Raw genomic sequence first — 19626 nt, 5'->3', positions numbered from 1 at the left:
TGTGGCTAAAATGGGTGTCTAGTCTGATCCCGGATGTTCTAAAAATAAATTCATCATAGCAGACACTGCTGTGACCCTTTCCTGAATTATACAATTAGTCATGCTGCTGGAGATGCACTGGGATCACAAACACAGCACAGAACTATATGACTTTCCTAACTTCTGCAACACATTGCAAAGGGGAGCTACCAACAGACCCGGGCTCAGCTCTGGCTGTTTTAGATTTGCCCTACCCAAACACACTCTTTCTGGGAAACAAAAATAGGCTTACAAATAGCACGGTGAGGAAAAAGCTGTAAGCACTGCAGTTTTCTCTCTGCCTTCTGGGTGGGGGTGACTTACACCAACACTTTTATTCCTTCCTGTTGCAAGGGAAGGGGCTCTCCTTTATGTCTTTTTCTTGTTCTACTCAGCAATGCACAATATGTATAGAGCTTTCTATGTAAAATTGCACCCACTAAAGACATTTTTCAAATTTATTTAGCTTGACTAACACAAGGGTGAGGGAGGTGGCAGTTCATTTTTTGTACTATAATATAGTCCTTAGAAACTCGTACCTTTTATGTTACACATGGACAAACAAATATATCACAATCAAAGGGTGGCAATCTGGTGGTTTAAATGGCTTTAAAGGGTTTAATTAAAACCTATTAAATAGTTTTAACAGGTTTAAATAAAGAGAATTTCAGAGCTTGGAGCTTTCATTCAAGGCAGGCTGGAGTGCTGATGAGCATGCTGAGCACATTTATTGTTTTATGGAGTGCGAACAATGTACTCATCCACAGTAATAGAGATATCCACCAAGCTTCACGTGAGCAGAAGGCACACTGAGAAAGCTTGTGATTAAAAGCCTCTGATAGGGAGTTTGCACTTCTTCTAAGGCAATAAAACCCCCCTTAAAACTGGCTAGTTAAGTGCCCAGATTTCTATGTCCACACATGCAGAGAGGCAAATCATGCTGTGCTTGGGTTGTTTCAAATACTCAGTAACACGGGGGCACTCATCCAAAGCTTCTCATTAATGTTTTGAGGAGGGGAGCCCTCAGCGGCCTACGTTTGCTGAGGCTGGTCCTTGGCAGCTGCCTTGTCAGTATTTCTCTGTGCAGCAGATCCCTATGCAGGAGCTGTTTGCTGGGTGCTGTGAGCAGGCTTTGTGGGAGCTTTTTGCCTGGGGATTGGTAATTCCCAGGAGCTCTCTGCTAGTGCTTAGTGTTGGGTCATGCTAGCCCCGCACGCCTGAGTGAGCAGGAGGAGCTCTGAGGCAGTGCTGGCACCGAAGCTGCATTTCCTGCCTTCTCCCTGGTCCCTGCTGGAAAAATGGTGGCAGCTACCTCCCTTTCCTTCCTCCCCTCAGCTCTTGCTGCTGGCTGCCTCCAGCCCACCCAGTTTATGTTTCCTCTGCAGAAACCAAATCCCACATTACCCCAATTGCTGCTGCCTGTTCCCATGCCATGCAGGAGGAGCCCTGTCCCTGTCTCCTTTCCTAGCTATGGGGCTTTGCATTTATGCTCTCCCTTCCCTAATATCCATCTCTTTCACCTGTTTCCAGGTGCTTTTGCCTTTTAAAGGAAGAGTGTTATGTGTCTGCGGCCCAGGAGCTGCTTCTTCCTGCCTTTGTGTCTTCCCCTATGCTCATGCCTATAAGTTTTTCCTACTCTTTTGCAGCAGGCTGTCTCTGTCGTGTGACACCAGCCTGCAAACCATGACCAGCAGCTACAGTGAAGAAGTAGAAAGTAGACTTTAAATGCAAGATCTCCACATGTAGGATTTTCATAATGTGTTTTTGGTTTGTTGCTGAAGAGAGACGTGACTGAAAGGAAGGTAGCAGCTTGGCAAACCGGAGGTGGTTTCCCACCTCCCTAGGCAGCAGGAATCACAGGCTTTCAGCTGATTGGCATCAGGCAGCAAAGGATGTGGCCTTTCTCCCTGCCTTATCATTTTTAGCATTGCCTGTAGTATCTAAATACATCTCACAGGCGTTCACCTTAACCATGGCCAGTGTAACTTTGTTCAGGGTCTACTTTGTCCCTCCAGCTGCTAATGTAAGATATTCACAGCAGATAAAATCCCAAGGTGGAAAACGGCTTACGTTGCAGGAGGCTGCGTTAAGAGCTTTTGCAGCAGTGCAAAACCATTGTGAGGCCAGGCTGGAAAAACACTGTGCAATTCTGGCTCTTGACGATAGCGAAGTGGCAGTGACCCAGCACGGGGCTGTTACTGGGGACACAGCTTTCCTTTCACCAGGTGCTGTCACAGCCTGAGTGGTTGTGTGCAGGTCCTGTTACAGGCACATCTGAATGCATGCATGAGGCGTGCCACACTGTGAGTATTGCTTTGCGTACTAAAGAGATATGAAAACATGAGTGTTGTGGGGTTTTTTGAGTTTGCTTCAAATTCATGAAGTTTTCAAATGGCTTTGTTTAATTTAATATCCTTCACTACACACTGTTATCAGCTTTGGCCATTTACGGGATTACATCAGAACCTTGATTCCCATTAAAAATCTAGTTGATGTGACTATAGAGGGAAAATCTGAAGTGTGAGTCCTTAAGGATTAAATGCACTAGAAACAGTATTACTTCTATAAAATTAATTCTTCCAGAAGAAAATATCGGGGGGAGTGGGGTGGTATTCCTTTTTTTAAAAAATTTGTCTCTGGAGTGTTTCACTAATAGATTTTTTATTTGTGATCTTCAAATAGCAAGAAAGGAGTTGATGGTTTCAAACAACACTGTTAAAATTGCACTTAAACCTCTTCTAACAGTACATCTGTATTTTTGTTCTTTGGATAATGTATGAACCTTTACACAAAAATGCATTACAAAAGAAAAAAATTTTTCTCAGGGTTTAGGGTAAAGGGTCATGCAGCGGAAAGAAAGACAAATGAGTAGTGAAAACCAAAATAAGAGAAGTGCAAGGACTGTACTGGGCCTGGAGAAAGATCAGATAAGAGAACGTAAAAATGAAGCAGCATTAAATGAAAGAGAAAATGTACCAGACAACAGAGCTTAAAGGTAAGAGTAAACAAGTTGTGTACATTGTCAGGCAGCAGCTATTTCTTAGGAACTTTGAGTTCCCAGATCTGTACCAGATTTTCTTACAAGGACAGCTGTCACTTTCTCAACAAAGGACAATTTTGTTTTTTATGAACTATACAGTCTTTACATGGGTACTGCTGGAACAGTGGTTACAGAGGCTCTTTCATGGTCATGAGGGCTAGCAGAATTATCATGGGCTAGAAAGTGATCACTATTTCTGATGGTGTGGAAAAACAGAAATTGAAAAAATTTTGACTTCTCCATGACTTGTGTGTAGTTGCAAAGGCCCAGGGTCACACAAACAACCATAATATAACATCCTGAAAGAGAGTAGGTTTAGATTACATATTAGGAATAAATTTTTTACTAGAATTAGGGCAGAATTAGTCAGGGTGGTGAGGTACTGGAACAGGTTGCCTAGGGAAGCTGAGGATGCTTCATCCCTGGAAGTGTTCAAGACCAGACTGGATGGAGCTCTGAGCAAACTGGTCTAGTGGAAGGTGTCCCTGCCAACAGCAGGGAGGTTGGAACAAGATGATCTTTAAGGTCCCTTCCCACCCAAACCATTCTGTGATTCTATGATAATATATAATAAACAAACATAGTATCAACACCTGTAGATTCTGCTTTATAACCTTGAAGCAAGGAATTATTATGTACAGGTTTCCTTAGGACATGTCTTTGGTAATTGTTCCCAGCTACAGCCTGTAGAGCATTGGTCAGGTTTTGAGTGGGAATATATTACATCCTCATCAGCAAAATGGTTAAAACACCAGCTTCTGGCTGTTATGCCAATAGTTTGACACAGGCACTGGAATACCTGTAGAGTTTACAGTCCAAATTTCCCTTGTCCATTACTTCTCATTCAAAACTTCAGTGGACATAAGTTTATTCCTTTGTCTTGGCTGCAGCTCCTCACCTACTGCTGTTGCTGTGCCTTCCACTGATCCTTTCCTCTCTAGGCTGAGCAAATGCAATTTTTGCACTCTTTCCTGAGAGGTCATTTTTCTCTAGACTCTTGGTGATTTTTATAGTTCTCCAGTAACTTCCCACCTCCAGGAATCCATACGCTTCTTAACAACATTCTGAAGCTGGACCAAGTTTTTCATCTGAATGGAAGGATTTTAATCACACAGTTTTGTCTATCTAGTGCACTGTCAAGTGAAAGAAATGTCAATCAGGCCATTCCACTTGTTATCTGTAACGATAGTGACTTTCCCATAAAAATAATTTCTTTTCAAAGTTAAATATTGATGCCAAACCAGACAGCACTTAAATTCAGTAATTCATGTAATGAATAGAATCAATATATACTTTGAACAATCTATTAATCTTCAAAAATTGCTTTGGCATTCAATTTTGTGTTATCTGTTTCATGTGGTGTTTTAAACTTCGTAGTTTGTGCCCTGTGGTGTCCTGTAGGGTATAAAAAGAATTACTGATATAATAACATGCAGTCATTCCTTTTTGTTTCCTGTCCTGATTATAGCAATAACAGGCATCTAATTAACACGAGGTCAGAACCTGTTTATCTCTCCAGTGTAAAAGTAAAAATAATAAGAGAGAGAGCTAAGAGCTTGTGAGAACTCTAAGCTCAGATCTTAGAGACTAAAGCCTGCATCAAAAGCTGTAGTTTTAGGACAACTGTGCCTATTGGTCAGTCCTGTCTAAATTCAGGGACCCCTTCTGAATTTAATAGCAGAAAGTAAGTTCAGTGTTTCAGTTCATCCATTTCAAAATCTAAAGACCAATGAATGTAGTGTTGCTTTCATTTTAGAACAAATACGCCATTTAAATCTAAGCTAGAAAAGACAATAAATGGAAATTCTGTGAAACTAAAAGAGAAAAAAAACCAACCAAACAAATCACAACAGTTACTCTCTTTTTAGTTTGGTTTTGTGGCCATGTGTCACATGTTCTTAGATCTCTTCTTAATTCCCCCTTATTTTTCCCTGCCACCCTGACCGTCTTACTGTCTCTAGGCCTTTCTGCCCTTCCCTTCTTTTCTTCCTCTCCTTTTACGTTTCTCCTGGTTTGTATTTCTTCTTGCCTTATTATCTGCTTTAAGACCTGGTTTGTTCTTTTTTTTCTTTTTGGATGTTACCACCACCATCATCCCTCCTTTACTTAGCCCAGTGTAGTGTCTGAGAACCTTTTAGCTCCATGTGCATTCTCCAGACTCAAGGATGCTGCATCACAGGTTACCTGTGCTCTTTTAGCTGGGTTTATTGCCAGCAAACACAGCGAATAGCAGTGGTTTCTGTGTGGGAGCAATTGCTGAGTAAATTTGGCTACTCCTACATCAGAGTACATCAAGGTGCTCTCATATCAAAGGGATCACTGCATTCAAATTTGCTAAAAAAAATGCAGTTGTAACTTTACTTAGTTGTCCATCATCTGAGGCTGTAGCCGACCTGACATGAGCAGAAAAATGAAGATTTCTGTCCTTTTCTTTGTCTATCAGCAGTCTCTAATGGATGAAAATTATTTTCTCTACCATTTTTAATCTCTTGCTTTTATCCCCCATAGGATTCTCCTTAGTTACAATTTAACATTGCAAATAAGAGCATAATAAGCCACCAGTTCTATCATTTCTTTTAATCAAACAGTTCCCCCCCATCCTGTCAAGTTTTAAACATTCTTATATGTTGCTTTCAACTTATTTTTAAAGTATACTTAATTATTCACCATTTCAAGAAAACAATTAATTCATAAAACTCTATTGTACTCTGTTAATTGAATTTACCTTAGTTTATCTCTAACCTGTGATAAAATCAACCAGTAGTGAGTCATAATAAAACTGTGACTTATATTCACATTTTTTTAGTTTTAAGGAAACCTTGGCCTATCAACATGGTTATTAAATGGAACATCTTTAAAGGATGAATAATCTAAATATTGCAATGAGCTTTCTACAAAGTCGTGCTGAGTTAGAGGGAGAGTTTTGGGAAGAGTGAGTTTGGGAACGAGCTGATTGGCCAGCTTGTACATTTAGCTGGCATTACAGACATGGTAGATACTGAGGTACGTTAAAACAAAACCATATGAAATGTAGGCACTGTTGAAAAAACATTCTGTTCTACTGCTGTGGCCTTGTGGTGTGGGAGATTACAGGAGCTTTGTCAGCAGCACATAATGAGAATGAAGAGATGGAAAAATGTTCACTGTTTAGGGAAACAAGATTGCCTTTAGGTCTCTCTGGATAAAATTTGTTTTCCAATTATTTCAAGTGTGGGCTATGAAGCATTACTGTGACTGGGTAACTAAATGGCAAGAAAACCTGTATTTTAAATGCAGTGTGCATGAGTCTGTGCATGGTGTGACTGTGTTCTGGGGAGTAGAGCTGGGGCAGCAGCAGGCCCATAGAGGACTCATTTAATTTTATATAGGATATGCCCATATCAAACTGGGCCAGCATGTGCTGTGACAAGGCATTATGAAGGCAACAGCATACCTAGAAAAGATGCCCAAGAAAGTAAGACTCACTGGGAAAGGGCTGAGACCTATTACACACATGCAGGTGCCAAGAGGACACACTGCTTGGAGAGAAGTTGTAAGGGCTCATTTGGTTAAACCTTAATACATTTCTGCAGAGCCCCTGCAATTGTATTATGTATTTTTTTTTCCAGGTTAGATCTGTGGCTCTTGCAGGCTTCGGGTGATGCTTGTGAAATGTTAATCGGAGCGCAGTACACTGAGGAAAGGGAACAAAACTGACTGTTCTGACTGTTCTCTCAAAAGAGAGAATGCCAGCAGATATTACCATGAATGGAGTCACACAAGAATATTGACATGGTGTCCTGACTCAGTTTAGCATGTTTGTATTACAGCATGCTAATGCAGCCTGACAGGATGTCATGCTTCAAATCTGACAGCGCATGCGGATTAGCCGGTGCCATTTTCCTCTCCCATTCAGTTACAGAGCTGATCTATTCCTCCACAAATGTACCTGTACTTGTCTCACAGCCATCTAAAATGGTTGAGAAATGCCTGTTTCTGAGTCAGTGTAGCTTTTTCACCCCCTTCAACACCCCCAACTTCTTTTAGTAGAAAAATATGAATATCCTAGCAATAAGACTGAAAATCTTGCTTGAAGCCAAAACACTTGTTGAGTTATGCTGTTACAACCTTTCAACACAGTAAGAAGAGACAGAAATTACTTTTCTTTTTGTTTGTTGAAGTTTCTTTTTTGGATGATTTATTTGTTTTGTAAGATTGAAGAGGCACCTACTAATGACCTTTTAAGACTGGCATCATTTATGGCAGTAAAATCCCAATAGCTGGAGCACTGTGTTGAGGACAATGGAGAACGTCAGTCATTACTCAATGTGGTGCTTCTCAAGCCATGCTCTGTGAATTCTCCTCTTCCCCTCACATTTAGGGATCAGGGTGATGCTGAAAAGCCTTCCTGAAGTGCTTATACTAGCCAGGGAGCAAGTACAATCTTGTTACTTCAAGACAGGAGAAGAGCTCCTTACTCCAGTGGCCAGTTATTTTAGTTAATCCTCCACCCTGAAGACTCAGAGCAGCTGTGGTTGTACTCAAGGAGAGGAGGAGAGAGCAAAAAACTTTAATTTGCTCCATCTCCCCCTACCAACAAGTCTGGGAGACACCAGTGGGAAAACTGCACCGTAGTCCGAGGTGGGAGGCAGCAGCAGATGCTCCCCATTACAGCAGTCAGGGCAAAATGAAGGGATTTAGGATACAGCTTGAAAAGGTTGGTAGCAGTTACATGATTTGGTTGCTTCTGCTAATAAGCTTCTGAACTTGATTTTCCAGGAAGGTCCTTGCTGCTCTCTGGTATTATGACTTTGTAGTGCTAAATAGGTCTGGAATGTGCAGAAGTGACGTGATTCTTTCTGTGTTTCTTTCAGAAGATGGCAATCAAACCACTACTGTCAGTGAAAGCGCTTCTGCAGTAAAATCAGAAGCTGGTAAGAGCTCCAATTCGCTGTTATCTGGTGTTCTGAAGATCCTGTTGTCTTTCTATCTTTCAGCTTTTCCAGCTTCTAGGCAAAATTGGGTGAATTATTTCTTACAGGCTGATTGTAGAGCAATGTATTTCCCTGAGTCTCTAATGAAACTCTGTTGCAAATGAAGGATCGAAGTATCTTAGTATGGAGCCAGTTAATTTAAGCAGACTACGCTTTTTTGTTTCAGGTGAAAAAGGTTCTGTGAGTTCCTAAACTCTCAAGGAGTGGTTCAAATGAGACCAGAGAGTAATAAATTACCAAAGACTGCCAGTTCAAGAAGACTTAACAGAGAAAATACTTGTTTCAGACATTAAAAATCTGTGTTTCTGGTCTACAACTTCGACTGTCACATTCAATTCTCTTTATTGTGCAGCTTTGTTATGAAAATGTATGAAAAATCAATATTGACCATATTTCAATTATGTGAACTCCTTTATTAGTCTGAATGTTGAAGACTGCTGTATCCAAGAAGTTATACGTGTGAGAGAAGAAAACATGGACACAGTATTCTATTTTTTTATATGAGTCTGCTGTGGGGCTGAAAGCACTGAGATTATGAAGTATACACTTGAAGTGCTAGTAATGGAGGTGGATAAGATGCAACCAGGTGAAATATGCATGTATTATGTTTGTTACAGCAGAAGATTTAGATCTATTCAAATTGTGTTGCAGTTCTTTTATGGAGTTCTCGAAAACCCTGATGTTTATGTCTGTTTAAAAGACACTTCATAAAGGCCCAACACCTCACAGTGAATTAGCTCTTTGAATGTTTCACTGAAATTTTTCTTGCAGCTTTTTTTCATGGAAGGGAAAGCAGTGTTGGTATTTATGCCACTATGAGAAAAGCATTAGAAACCCAGTATGAGATTAAAGCAATTTGTGAGTGTGGAACAAGGGGGAGGCATTCCTTGAGGCATTGCTATTCTAGGTGAACAGCCAGAAAACTGAGAGCAGAGAAAGAGAGTATGAGTTATATTTTAAAAGTTCCAGTGTGAATGTTGCATTTAGAAGTACTTAAGTCATATGAGAGAAAATTACATGTAATGCTTTATTCCTGTTCCTTCATGTATGCCATCCATTAAAAATGCTAGAAAGGGTAGTAGGTAGGTAGAGGTACTAGTTGTCAGGTATTTACATGAGCCTCTGTAGCTCACAGTAGCACTTCCTGTTTGCCTTAGATTACAGAATTGAAAACTCAGCTCTTAAATTGGTTCATTATGGGGTTTTTTAGTCCAGATTCCCTGGCTGTAATTTGGTAAGTCCATTCCTTTGAGCAAGTGCCAGGGGTACATGGAACCTGCAGGATGCCATCCATACACAGCAAGACAAGGTGATTTAAACCTTGCTATTGCTTTAGTGATGTTTGGGCAATTCTGCTCCCATCTGTCCATATCAGCAGTGTCTGGAAAGGGATCCCTGCTGCCTGCAGGAGCCCTTTCCCCTCCTCCAAGTCTCACTTCTCTTGAAGAGAGAAACAGGAGCCACCATACAAAGGGCACCGAGTTCACCCCAAGGAATATAATTTACTAGAGAATACTATTCATATCACCCACAATGTCCTAAGCGTTACTGTACTCCAAAGAGGAAGGCCTGCTGGGTGCTCCTTTTTCCCCAGAAATCTGAGTGCAGAGGAAGAAGGTCTAGGAAAGCTGGCCAATGAAGAAGACTCAAATGTGTCTCAGGGTGGGCAAGCACAGGAAAAAATTGCCCAAACACTAGTGGAGTCTGTTCCCCTTCATCTCTTTACCTGTGATCTATAAGCTGTATTCCCACGTGTCACTCACACTTCTTCATGGAGATTTTACATCCCTTCTCCTGCTAAACAGGTATGCAGCAAAGTGCTGCTCAGAGGGGTAGTCCAGCAGCACAGTGAACCCATCCATCCACACCAGGCTCCTTTCCCCTCACTTCTTCCCTTAGAAGTCACACCAAGCACCTCTATATAACCCCCAAAGATCATGTGCCTCTCCTTTAGGGGCTGGCTGGAAGGTACAGTGGCTACCTTTCAGTAGGCAACTTGCAGATTGCTCACAGGCCAAATCTCCCCCTGAAATCAACCCTTTCAATCGTCTTCCAAAATATGTGGGTAATAAAGCTCTGTAAGGGCCAGCCTTTAAACAGGAATTCACTGCCTTGGTAAGAGAACACAGCTAGAAGAATGTGATTTTTGTTTTAGGCATGATAAAATAAATCAATAATGATGTGAATGCCTTTCTTGCAGTAGTGGATCCTGTGAATACGACAGCTTCACAGGCAACATCATTGACAGCATCAGTGCTGGCAGCAAGTTCAACCAGAGCTGCAAGTGAAACCATCGCAAGCAGTAAGTGAAAATCTCCAAGTTAACTGATGCTGTTCTAGTGATCATTGAGGAAATTAAGCAGGAGTGTCTCTTGGTTTGGGAATTTGTTTTACAGAGAGTGAACTCTTTGGTGAAACCTTGCAGATGTGTGCAGGAGCTTCTGTTTGGTCAGTCTTAAAGGAAGCTCCAAGCTACGCCTTCCAACTGCATTATCACAGGCTTGTCTTCAGTGGGATGACCCACCTATGGGACAGGGAGTGGCTTTTTCTGCAGTGAAGGGGACCCTGCCCCTGTTATTCTTGAATTTAAATTAAATATCATTTTGATAATTTAAAATCAGGCTGCAAGCAGGGCAGTTAGGTGTGTTTTATGTGTGTTTACAAAATTGAGGAAATAAATTGAATGTCCTTCCTATGTTAGACTCCACGCCTCCTTCAACTAATGCTACAAAACAAGCAACACAAGGTACAACAGCACGACCACCAGTGGTGACTTCAGCAGCAAATACAAGTTTCAGCACAGCAAACAGTAAGTGATGATTTCATTGAGCCATTTCTGATTCATTCTATGCTACATTTCTGTAGAACTGCGAAACAGTAAAAGGAGGTCAAAAAGAGAGTAGCTTGGTGATTGGTGATTTGGATTTGGTGATTTGGATTTGGTGATTTGGGGAAGCAGAGCTATTCATCCTACCATATTATATATCTTTAATGAATCTTGCCCTAGAATCCCCCACAAAGAAAGTTACACCTTTAATTTGTAATGGAGGTGGTCTGAAGCCATTACACTGGATTTTAATCTCCCTGTAATTGAGAGAGATGTATTTGGAACAGTTTTAATTTTTTACTTTCTTCTTTGTTTGGGTTTTTTTTCCAATAAACATTTAGTCAAAAAAAATTATTCTTTGTGATCAGAATGGTGTCAAAACAACACCTCCTTGTTTCTTATTTTTATAAGAAACTTCTATAAGATACTTTTATTTCCCATAAATCTTCGGAATACCATGTGTGTTGGCCTGGAATATCAGATTGGATTTTAGAAAAAAAAAGAAACACAAAAACAAACAAACAAAACCCCCAAATAAATAAACAAAAAACCCACAAAAACCCCAAACAAAAACCCAACCAAACAAAAAAATCAAACCCACATACCCAGCAAAGTAGTTGGGTTAATATAAAAAAGTATAATAACATCCAAAAGAACCTTCGTAAACTTAAGGCGAAATTTAGTCTCCCTTGTTTGTCTGTGATGTGCACCGTAAATGTTTGCTCCAGTCTTTTGATGAACCAGAGCTTTAAAACACTCATATTTTTTTTTAATATTTAATTAACTAAAAAGTTAAAAATAAACCCTCCAGATATTTATCTCGGTAGTCAGTGGCACACCAATGCACTCAGAATTGATGTTTATAGCATACTGAACTGTGACAAATTATTAGAATGTGACTTCTCTTCCCTTGGCTAGTTTGCCTAAAAAGGGACTCCTGTGAAGCAGTCTGTATGCTTTCTTTGTGCAGATTTTCCTTTAAAGCCACCCTTCATGGACCCAAGCCTGCTAAGCTGCCTGGAGAACTATTCCCCTTTCGCTTTGTGGTTTCATTTTCTACTGATGCAGCTTTCCTGCTGTGCATTGTGTAAGGAGTGGTCTGACTGTCAGCCCAAAACCTTTGGGGTTTTGGCTTGGCTTTTAAATGCCAGTGTCAATGAGTCAGAGAATACATACAGCCTGGCCAGCGCACAGGCTGCTCAAAGTGATACCAAAGGCCCCAAAGAATCTCTTAAAGCTTGCATTTGTGACACTGCAGGCCTGTCAGAAGCCCACAGCATGGCACGTTGCATTACAGATGTGATTCCTGGTCCTTTCAGCTTGGCAGAGGTTCCTGGCTTGTGGGTACCGGAGCAGCACAGCCACCTGGAACTAAACCTTGGTGACAGGTAGAGCTCCCGGCAGGGGAAGGAAAGCTAATGAGGAAAGGCATGCCTGCCAGTGCAGCTTAGCTCCAGCCACTGCTCTGCACTGAAAAACTGGTGCTGGGGGTACAGTGGTGCTGGAGGTGTGATGGGCCTGGGCAAGAAGCTTTCAGCAATGTGCTTCTTTTCCACTCCTCTTGCATTCTCTTCCCATCAGCTAGAGTTCAGTCCCTAGCTGTTTGTGTTGTGATTTCGTTTTAAAACTCCTCATTTAAGCTAAGCACCCTCCACCACCAACTTGTGATTAAAAAATGCTTGGTAAATTAACCTAAAAACAGGGCTTACATGTCTCTCAATCCCCTTAGTAAGAAGGAAAACTGGGACAGTGTGTCCCGGACATCGGAAATGCCCTAAGTTAAAACAATGTGTATCATCTTTTAATGCAAAAGTAGTCCTTGGAAATATCTGTATGTGAAAACAAATTTTAGTGGGTTTTTAAGACTAAATTCTGGTCTACATTTCAAGAAAATCATAGCCTTGGCTTCAGCACGAAGGAGTGGGATGGGGCACAAGGTGTTGGTGTTGGGACAGGGCGTGGCACAGGGGCTGTGTGTGTGTGACTGGCCTTGCAGAAAACCCTCAGACCCCTCAGCCACCATCGGGCTGCAGGCTACAGCCATCCCTGCGTTTCCACCCCCTGCATGGGCACAGCAGGGTGTCCCTGGCTTCCCTGCATCCTCCCAGCCCCTGCCGGCATCCCCGGCAGCAGCACCGGGCTGGGGGAACAGCACTCCCTGAAGCCAGCACAGGCACAGCAGAACTCCTGCTCTCAAAATGGACAGGAGAGGAAAGTTGGCTGCTCTCTTTTTCTTTTTCACTAGCACTCATTTCTCCCCTTTTTTGCACTGGCTGTATGAAACTGAGGCAGAAATTGGTGGTGCCTTTATGACACTTCAAAATTTACTTTTGCTACATCTGATTTTTAGTTAGAAAGCAGGCACCTCTGTTGTTTTGTAATGGAAGTCATCCCTTTCTCTGCTTCAATCCCTGCTAAAAGCTTCAGCAAGTGATTGCATTCACACAACTAAGATTTGACAGGGCTTCCTGTCTCTGCTGCAATTTCTGTGGCTGCTGTCACCTTTTATTATAGATCCAGGAAAAGCCCCCGGTGCTCCATACACTGAAATCATGCAAACATCTTTGTCCTTCATTTTTTTTTAAGACTTCAGTGTTCTTTTCCTCTGCAGGCCACAAGTACAATCTCTCCTTCTTGCCTTTCTGCCCTGTTTATTGTATTAGAAGCCAACATTAGACTGGTCTCCTTAGCCTTCTTTTTTATCAAGATAAGGTGTCAAATCCAAGAGTTCGCATTTAGTCAGTGACCTCACGTGTGTGGTTCAGGCCCTTAAAACAAGAGTTTATATGGTGTCACACCACAGAAAATTGCATCTGCAATCAGGATTTCGTATCCTGGGACACTTGAAGTTATCAAAGGGAATAAGAAATGAAATGCAACAAAAAATTCTGTTGTTCCTCCCTTGGATATGGAGCAAGCATCTTATTTAAGATCAGTACTCAAGATGTTAATTGACAAATAAGAGTGGATTTTTGACTGTTGTGTTTCTGAGTGATGTCATCCCACTCTCCTGGATAATGATACATTATGGTGCAATGGTATATTAACTATTAAATAGTGACAAAGGGAAACAGTGGAGGATTTAATTTTTTTTTTTTTTTAATCAAACTACTGGTAATTGAAAAGGAAGTTTTACTTCAGGAACGCTACCAGAAAAGCATTATACTAACAGGTATTGCTCAATTTTCCTCAGGTTGTTAACTCATACTATAGGTAAACACTGAGTATAGTTGGCTGCTGAGACATTTTATGCAGTGACAAGTTTTAAAATACGTATTTTAAAATACTTTGGGGTTTTGCTTACCAGAAAATATAAAGCTGCAGACAGCAGATGCAATCAACTATGGATGTAAACATTAAAACTGAGATCTGTTTGGTTACCTCCCTAGCCAATTTCCATTCCTCTGAATGGGCAAAAATGTCATTGGGATTGATACAATGGGATTTTTCAAAGCTTTTGTGCGCTCATTAATGCAAGTGGCTTTTCAGGCTTATGGGGGCAATGTGTATGTGTGTTAATGCTAAAAATACGAGCTCAAGGGAAAAGCTTTAGTCTTCCATCTAACAAAGCTTTTGTGCTGGTGTTTTAACGTGGTTTGGGTGGAGTTCGTTTTGCCCCTTAAAAGTCTTTCCTTGGTTGATTAATTGGTCAAGAATGGTATCAACACATACAATACAGATGTCTATATTCTTTGCAGTGCACAGAATATACGCAGAGTATTTGTGGGTTACTTGAAGCATCTTACAATGTCAAAGCTGGTTAGGTAACAGCTTACCATAAAGAAAATTTAAAGTACTGTAGGGAAATGCCATAATATATGTGGATTATGCATAGGTTAAGTAGAAAACCACGCTAAGATCAAGTGAGGATATGTGTCGAATTTCAGCAGGTTAAAGAGAATGAAGTGTTTTCAGAGCACAGAGAGCACGGAAATTCCTGAAGTTCAGACAGCAGCTTTGCAGAGCAGCTTCATGTTCCCTGTTGTTGATTATCCCTTTGCCAAATACGTGTTAACACACTGTCATTTATCTTATCAAAGTATCAGCAGGGAGAGCTGCATCACCACCAGAGATTGCTGCTGCAGCAATCATTCCCACGTGGACAGCTATTTTACACTCTATACTGCTTTACCATTTTTATTCATAATCAGCTGTTGACAACAAACCCATTAACCGATGATGCGGGCGCTTTTGCAGCAGCAGCAGCTGCAGCCACCCTTCTGTGCTGTGCTGCTCTTCTGCAAGGCCAGGCCTCCCCCTGGCAGCAGGCAGGAATCTCCGCTGCAGCTGGCTGAGGCGAGGCGCACGAATGCCTGCAGCGATGTGCCAGCGGGGCCGACAGCACTGAGTCACGGCGCAGAGCCCACCGCCTGCTCCCGCGTGGAGCGCGGCCACCGCAGCGAGGGCTTGTGCTGTCTCCTGCCGCCGAGATCAAATTAAAGCTCGCACAGAGATGAGTTACGGGATTTACCAGAAAGGCAGATCTCTAGCAGCACTCCGTACATGAGCAGTGGCTGGGTGTAGATGCTTCTGTTCCCACAGGCTTTTGGTGCAGAAGCTGTCTCATCTGCTAAATGTGTTGGTGGTAGAGCCTGTGCTGTGCATTAGGCATGAGGCTTGGATGCTGCTTAAAAGCTGCTTCAAAGCCACGAGTCAGCAGAGAATTTGGTTGCTAGGATTTAATTTTGCAGTGGAATTAAGGGAACCGTACCCACCAGGTTGCGTTTTTCGTCTTGGAAGTGGTGAAAACTGGCACACGGATTTTTGGCCTGTAGCACATCTACTTCACCCCTTCACAGGGAGCACTCAGCCTGTTCTGCAGTCTGACAAAATAAATGCAATAAGCTTCATGCCAAGCCCTAGGTAAAGGTGTAAGTCATACTTCGTTCATACCTGGTGCTACCTGGGTCACCCAATTAAAATTTTTAAAAAAATAAAATGGAAATGCCATCATCCCTCCCCTCCCGATCCCCTGCCAAGGCATATCCAGTGCACAGCCCGTGTTCCTGAGAACAATCTGTTCTCACAGCTCCTAAACACAAGAGGAGCACCCGAGGCTGGGTTGCTGCCAGGACTGATAAGATGCATGGAATGAGTGATCCCCATGGGAAAACAGCCCTCTGGGGGGTTTCAGGGGAACCGGCTGCCTCCCTCCTCCTCTCTCCCACACACCTGATTGTTTTGCAGTGTTCACAAAGCATAGTTGTGTTTGAGTGTCTCTGCACATGAAGGCCTACTGTTATTCCAACTTACTTTTCATTTTCCCATGCAATCCTTTACTAACCTATGACAAGGGAGCCACAAGATGGCTGCTGTTACTGCTACAAGCCTGTGCATTTTGTAGGGAGAGGTAGGTACCTCAGGTTTCTTTCCTTTTTAAAAAATTGATCTCAGATTAAAATTTGACATATAAAATTTGAGTCTGAAGCCACGACAATAAGACTCAAATGTGGAACAAGTTTGCTTTTCAAGATTCATTCAAAGCTTCCATGAAGAGAATGTAGAAATTGTTAACATTCTCAGATCCTTGCACTATACTATAGTAAAAAATGAGGTACAGGGGCTTTTTATACTCATCTCTACTGCAGGTTAGACTTGCATGTTGAAGGGGTACAATGCTGAAGTTTCTGAAGGAAGCTGATATGAAATTCTGCTTCTCATCACTAGAATCCCACTGAAAGTTTTAGGCACTTAAGCTTGTTTTGCATAATTTTCATGCCTCAGCCTTGAAAGACACCATCCCTGGCTGCCCAGCTTCTCTCAGTTTCCAAAGTTATATGAATCCCCTGACTCCAGCGGCTCTAACTCACTCTTTCTTAGCTTACTGGAAATTGAAGCTTGCCTTTCTAAGGTACTGCATCTAATGAACAAGAGGGGAAGGGAAGGACCAAGTTAAAGGTGTGTGGTGGCAGAATAGGGAGCTTTGGGTTCTTCAAGGGGCCAAACTGGTAATCAGTTTCTAGATAAATTGTGTGATGAAGCATTCCTCAAGATTTATATATTGTATGTGTGTGATGTTGCTCGCTGACTAAAACATGTCTTAGAGTTGTTTTAGTTTCAGTGTTTAAAATTCATATGAAGAGGCACTGAAAATAGTTTACAGCTCAGTTGCCTCTCTGATTTATATCAGACAGGAAGTATAAGGTTACTCTTGGGCACCTCTATGTTTTATTCAGTAGGCACTGTCTTGCCTGTTGTTATTCTGAGGTTTGAGTATAGACGTAGGAATTATGGGCAATGCTGGAATATTTTAAATTATTTCTCGTCATTCAGTGACCTTCAGTTCCATGGGCTCAGGTTATGCCTTGCACTGTTGCTTGGCCTCACCTTAGGCTGTAAATCTTGTGACACAGTAGCCTTGATCTCCTGTTGACTGATTGAGAGCAGAAATAAGACAATTTATTTTTCATACATTAATATTCAGGGATATGTTATTTCCTAGGCGTTAACAGCACAGAATGAAATAATTAACTCTTTGCTTAAGTGCAATCCCTTCAACTTTATACAGTGTCACATTATGTGATAGTTGTAACTGAAGCTTGATTGATTGATTGATTGATTTTTAAAATGAAGGAAAATATGGAGGGCAGTAAGTTGAGCTTCTCTCTTCTGCTCATGTTGCTCTTGGTGCAAGATTGTCTAACTATTCTAGGCTCCCAATTCAGAGCTCAGGGTTGTCTTCTGTCACAGATATGAGGCTGTTTCTCTTGCTACAATGTGCTTTGAAGATGCCTCAGCTATGCCAGTGGTAACAATTCCATAGGGATGATTTGTTCCTTGAGAGGCAGTTACCAGAAGATGTAGTGCTTTCTTACCTTAAGTCTTTTCTGTGATGGTCAGAGTGTTTGTCTGAGGAATGGTCCAGGATCTAAGACAGTGCTTATGCAGGTGCATCTTAGCTGAACATCTCTCTAATTTCCAGCTACACAAGCAAGTGGAATGCAAGTGGCACAAAATGGGAGTTTGGATGCTGCATCTACTATGGGATCTTTTTCTTCTACAGTCTCTACAGAAGGAAGCACTTTTGCTTCTGGAACCTCAGGTAAGTCTCAAAAAAATACGCTTTCTCTCTCTATACAAGCAGTTAAAATGATGCAAATAATTTTGAGTCTTTTCTTCTTTTGCTGTGCTTCGTTCTGGAATGAGGACCACATCTTATTCATGCAGGGTACACTGTGTCCATGTCATCTAGCCCTGAAGTTCTGTTGAGTGATGGGTGAACTTCCAAACATTCAGTTGAGATATGTGGTGTCATTACAGGAGGATATAAATTACAAGTGATAATAGTGATCTTCATATATGCTGTGTGAGGTCATTGTGTAGCATTGACTGTCAGAGGAGGTCATTAAGATAAATTCTCTGTCTGCAAGGCAGAGGAGACAAAGGAGAAAATAGCTATAATTTTTGCAGTTGTTAAAAAAATCTGGAGAGAAATTTAATGCATATTACCAATTAAATGATGTTGTTCAAAGTACAACGTGGTCACATGCAAGGTCAAAAATATATTAATTCTTCCCAACTCCAATTTGGTTTTATTGTTTTTCTGGGTGTGTTTTGGTGTATGTATTCACTAAGAAACCCTGTGGTGAATGCAGATCCCAGGTCATATGAATGATCATCTGTTATGCTTCTAGCTGGCTTAGCTTTCCTAGGTTTTGAAGAACCACTTGTTCAGGTCTTCTTAAGGTCTCTTGGGCCTTCACTTCATTTAGTACTTACTCTTAGCTACATGTGTGTAAATCCAACAAGGATGCTGTCATTGTTTGAATATCCCTACTATTATTATTATTGTTTAACATCCCCCAAGGGATACAAGACTCTGTTTACAACCCCTGGATTGTGTTTGTGGGAGATAAGCACGTGTGTGTACTGTGATTTTTCTCATAAAGGATAGATTTGGATTTGAAAGTGGAGCAGTATCATATGCTCAGTATGCATTGAAATGCTTAGAAGCATGGAAAAAGATTATAAGCATTTTAAGAAAGTTAAAGTCAACTCAAGGCCAGTGATTCAGAGAGAATTCTTTGCAATTATTTCAATAAGCCCATTCCCCATAGTGCACATACTGTGACCTGTGGTTACTTGGCTTTCCTATTAGGTTTCATGTCTTTTGGCAAATACAGGCATAGTATGGCAACCTCACCATTGGTGTACTGCAATAAAACAGTAAATTACAACATTTTTAATTAAAAGGTCTCTCACACAGGTAAATTCTCCAGGTTAAAATTAAATTTGAATGCATATCTGACTATGTATCGTGTACTGAATTACCTATTATGCTGTGTGTACAATTACATTTTACATTTAAAATTCATCAAGAAAGTTTTACAACCTTCCTGGGGTCTGTTTGCAAAAGTCATCATCTTACTCAGCTCACTCTGCTGTAAAACCGATAAATCTTCTTGAGCTCAGAGACTACCCGAGACGCCAGAACTATAATTGCCTGGCTGAGCCGGAAAGAACCTATCTATCCAGGGGAAGTCAGTCTAGGTATCATTGGCATAGCCAGTGCTCCGAGTTCCCATAAAACTGCCATTTCAAAATCACTTCTGCCCACAGCAGGATTTCCACGCTATCACCTTTCCTGTCTCCTCACAGCACCAGCTCCTTGCTTCTTTCTTGGAGCTTGTATATGCAAGAAATCCCCTTTCTCACCCTGATGTGTTAGGTAGCTTATCCCAAATGGTTACACCTCAGACCACCCTTGCTCCCTTATTCCCTGTATGTGTTAAAGGCTTTAAGAAAAAATATTTTGGCTCCTTCTAAAC

At 41.4% G+C, this 19626-nt stretch overlaps 1 protein-coding gene across 8 annotated transcripts in view; it reads left to right on the top strand.

Annotated features, from left to right (window-relative positions):
• Nucleotides 1-19626, top strand: part of EMCN (endomucin) — a 55257-nt gene that overhangs the window by 8254 nt on the left and 27377 nt on the right. For 6 of the 8 annotated variants that reach the window (XR_007203776.1, XR_007203774.1, XR_007203771.1 and 3 more), the window contains exons 2-5: nt 7912-7971; nt 10232-10333; nt 10733-10840; nt 17781-17900. Coding sequence is in view for 2 of the 8 variants with exons in the window: in XM_048304513.1 (XP_048160470.1) it covers nt 7912-7971; nt 10232-10333; nt 10733-10840; nt 17781-17900 (390 nt within the window). In the remaining 6 variants the exon portion in view is untranslated. Of the gene's footprint in view, nt 1-7911; nt 7972-8450; nt 8618-10231; nt 10334-10732; nt 10841-17780; nt 17901-19626 lie in introns of all 8 variants that reach the window. The other 2 variants (XR_007203775.1, XR_007203772.1) reach the window with 2 other exon arrangements.

Source organism: Corvus hawaiiensis, chromosome 5 (genome assembly GCF_020740725.1).
Source record: "Corvus hawaiiensis isolate bCorHaw1 chromosome 5, bCorHaw1.pri.cur, whole genome shotgun sequence".
NCBI classification, from domain to species: domain Eukaryota; kingdom Metazoa; phylum Chordata; class Aves; order Passeriformes; family Corvidae; genus Corvus; species Corvus hawaiiensis.
Note: the sequence above shows the minus strand (reverse complement) of the source record. Positions and strands in the feature narration are given on the sequence as shown.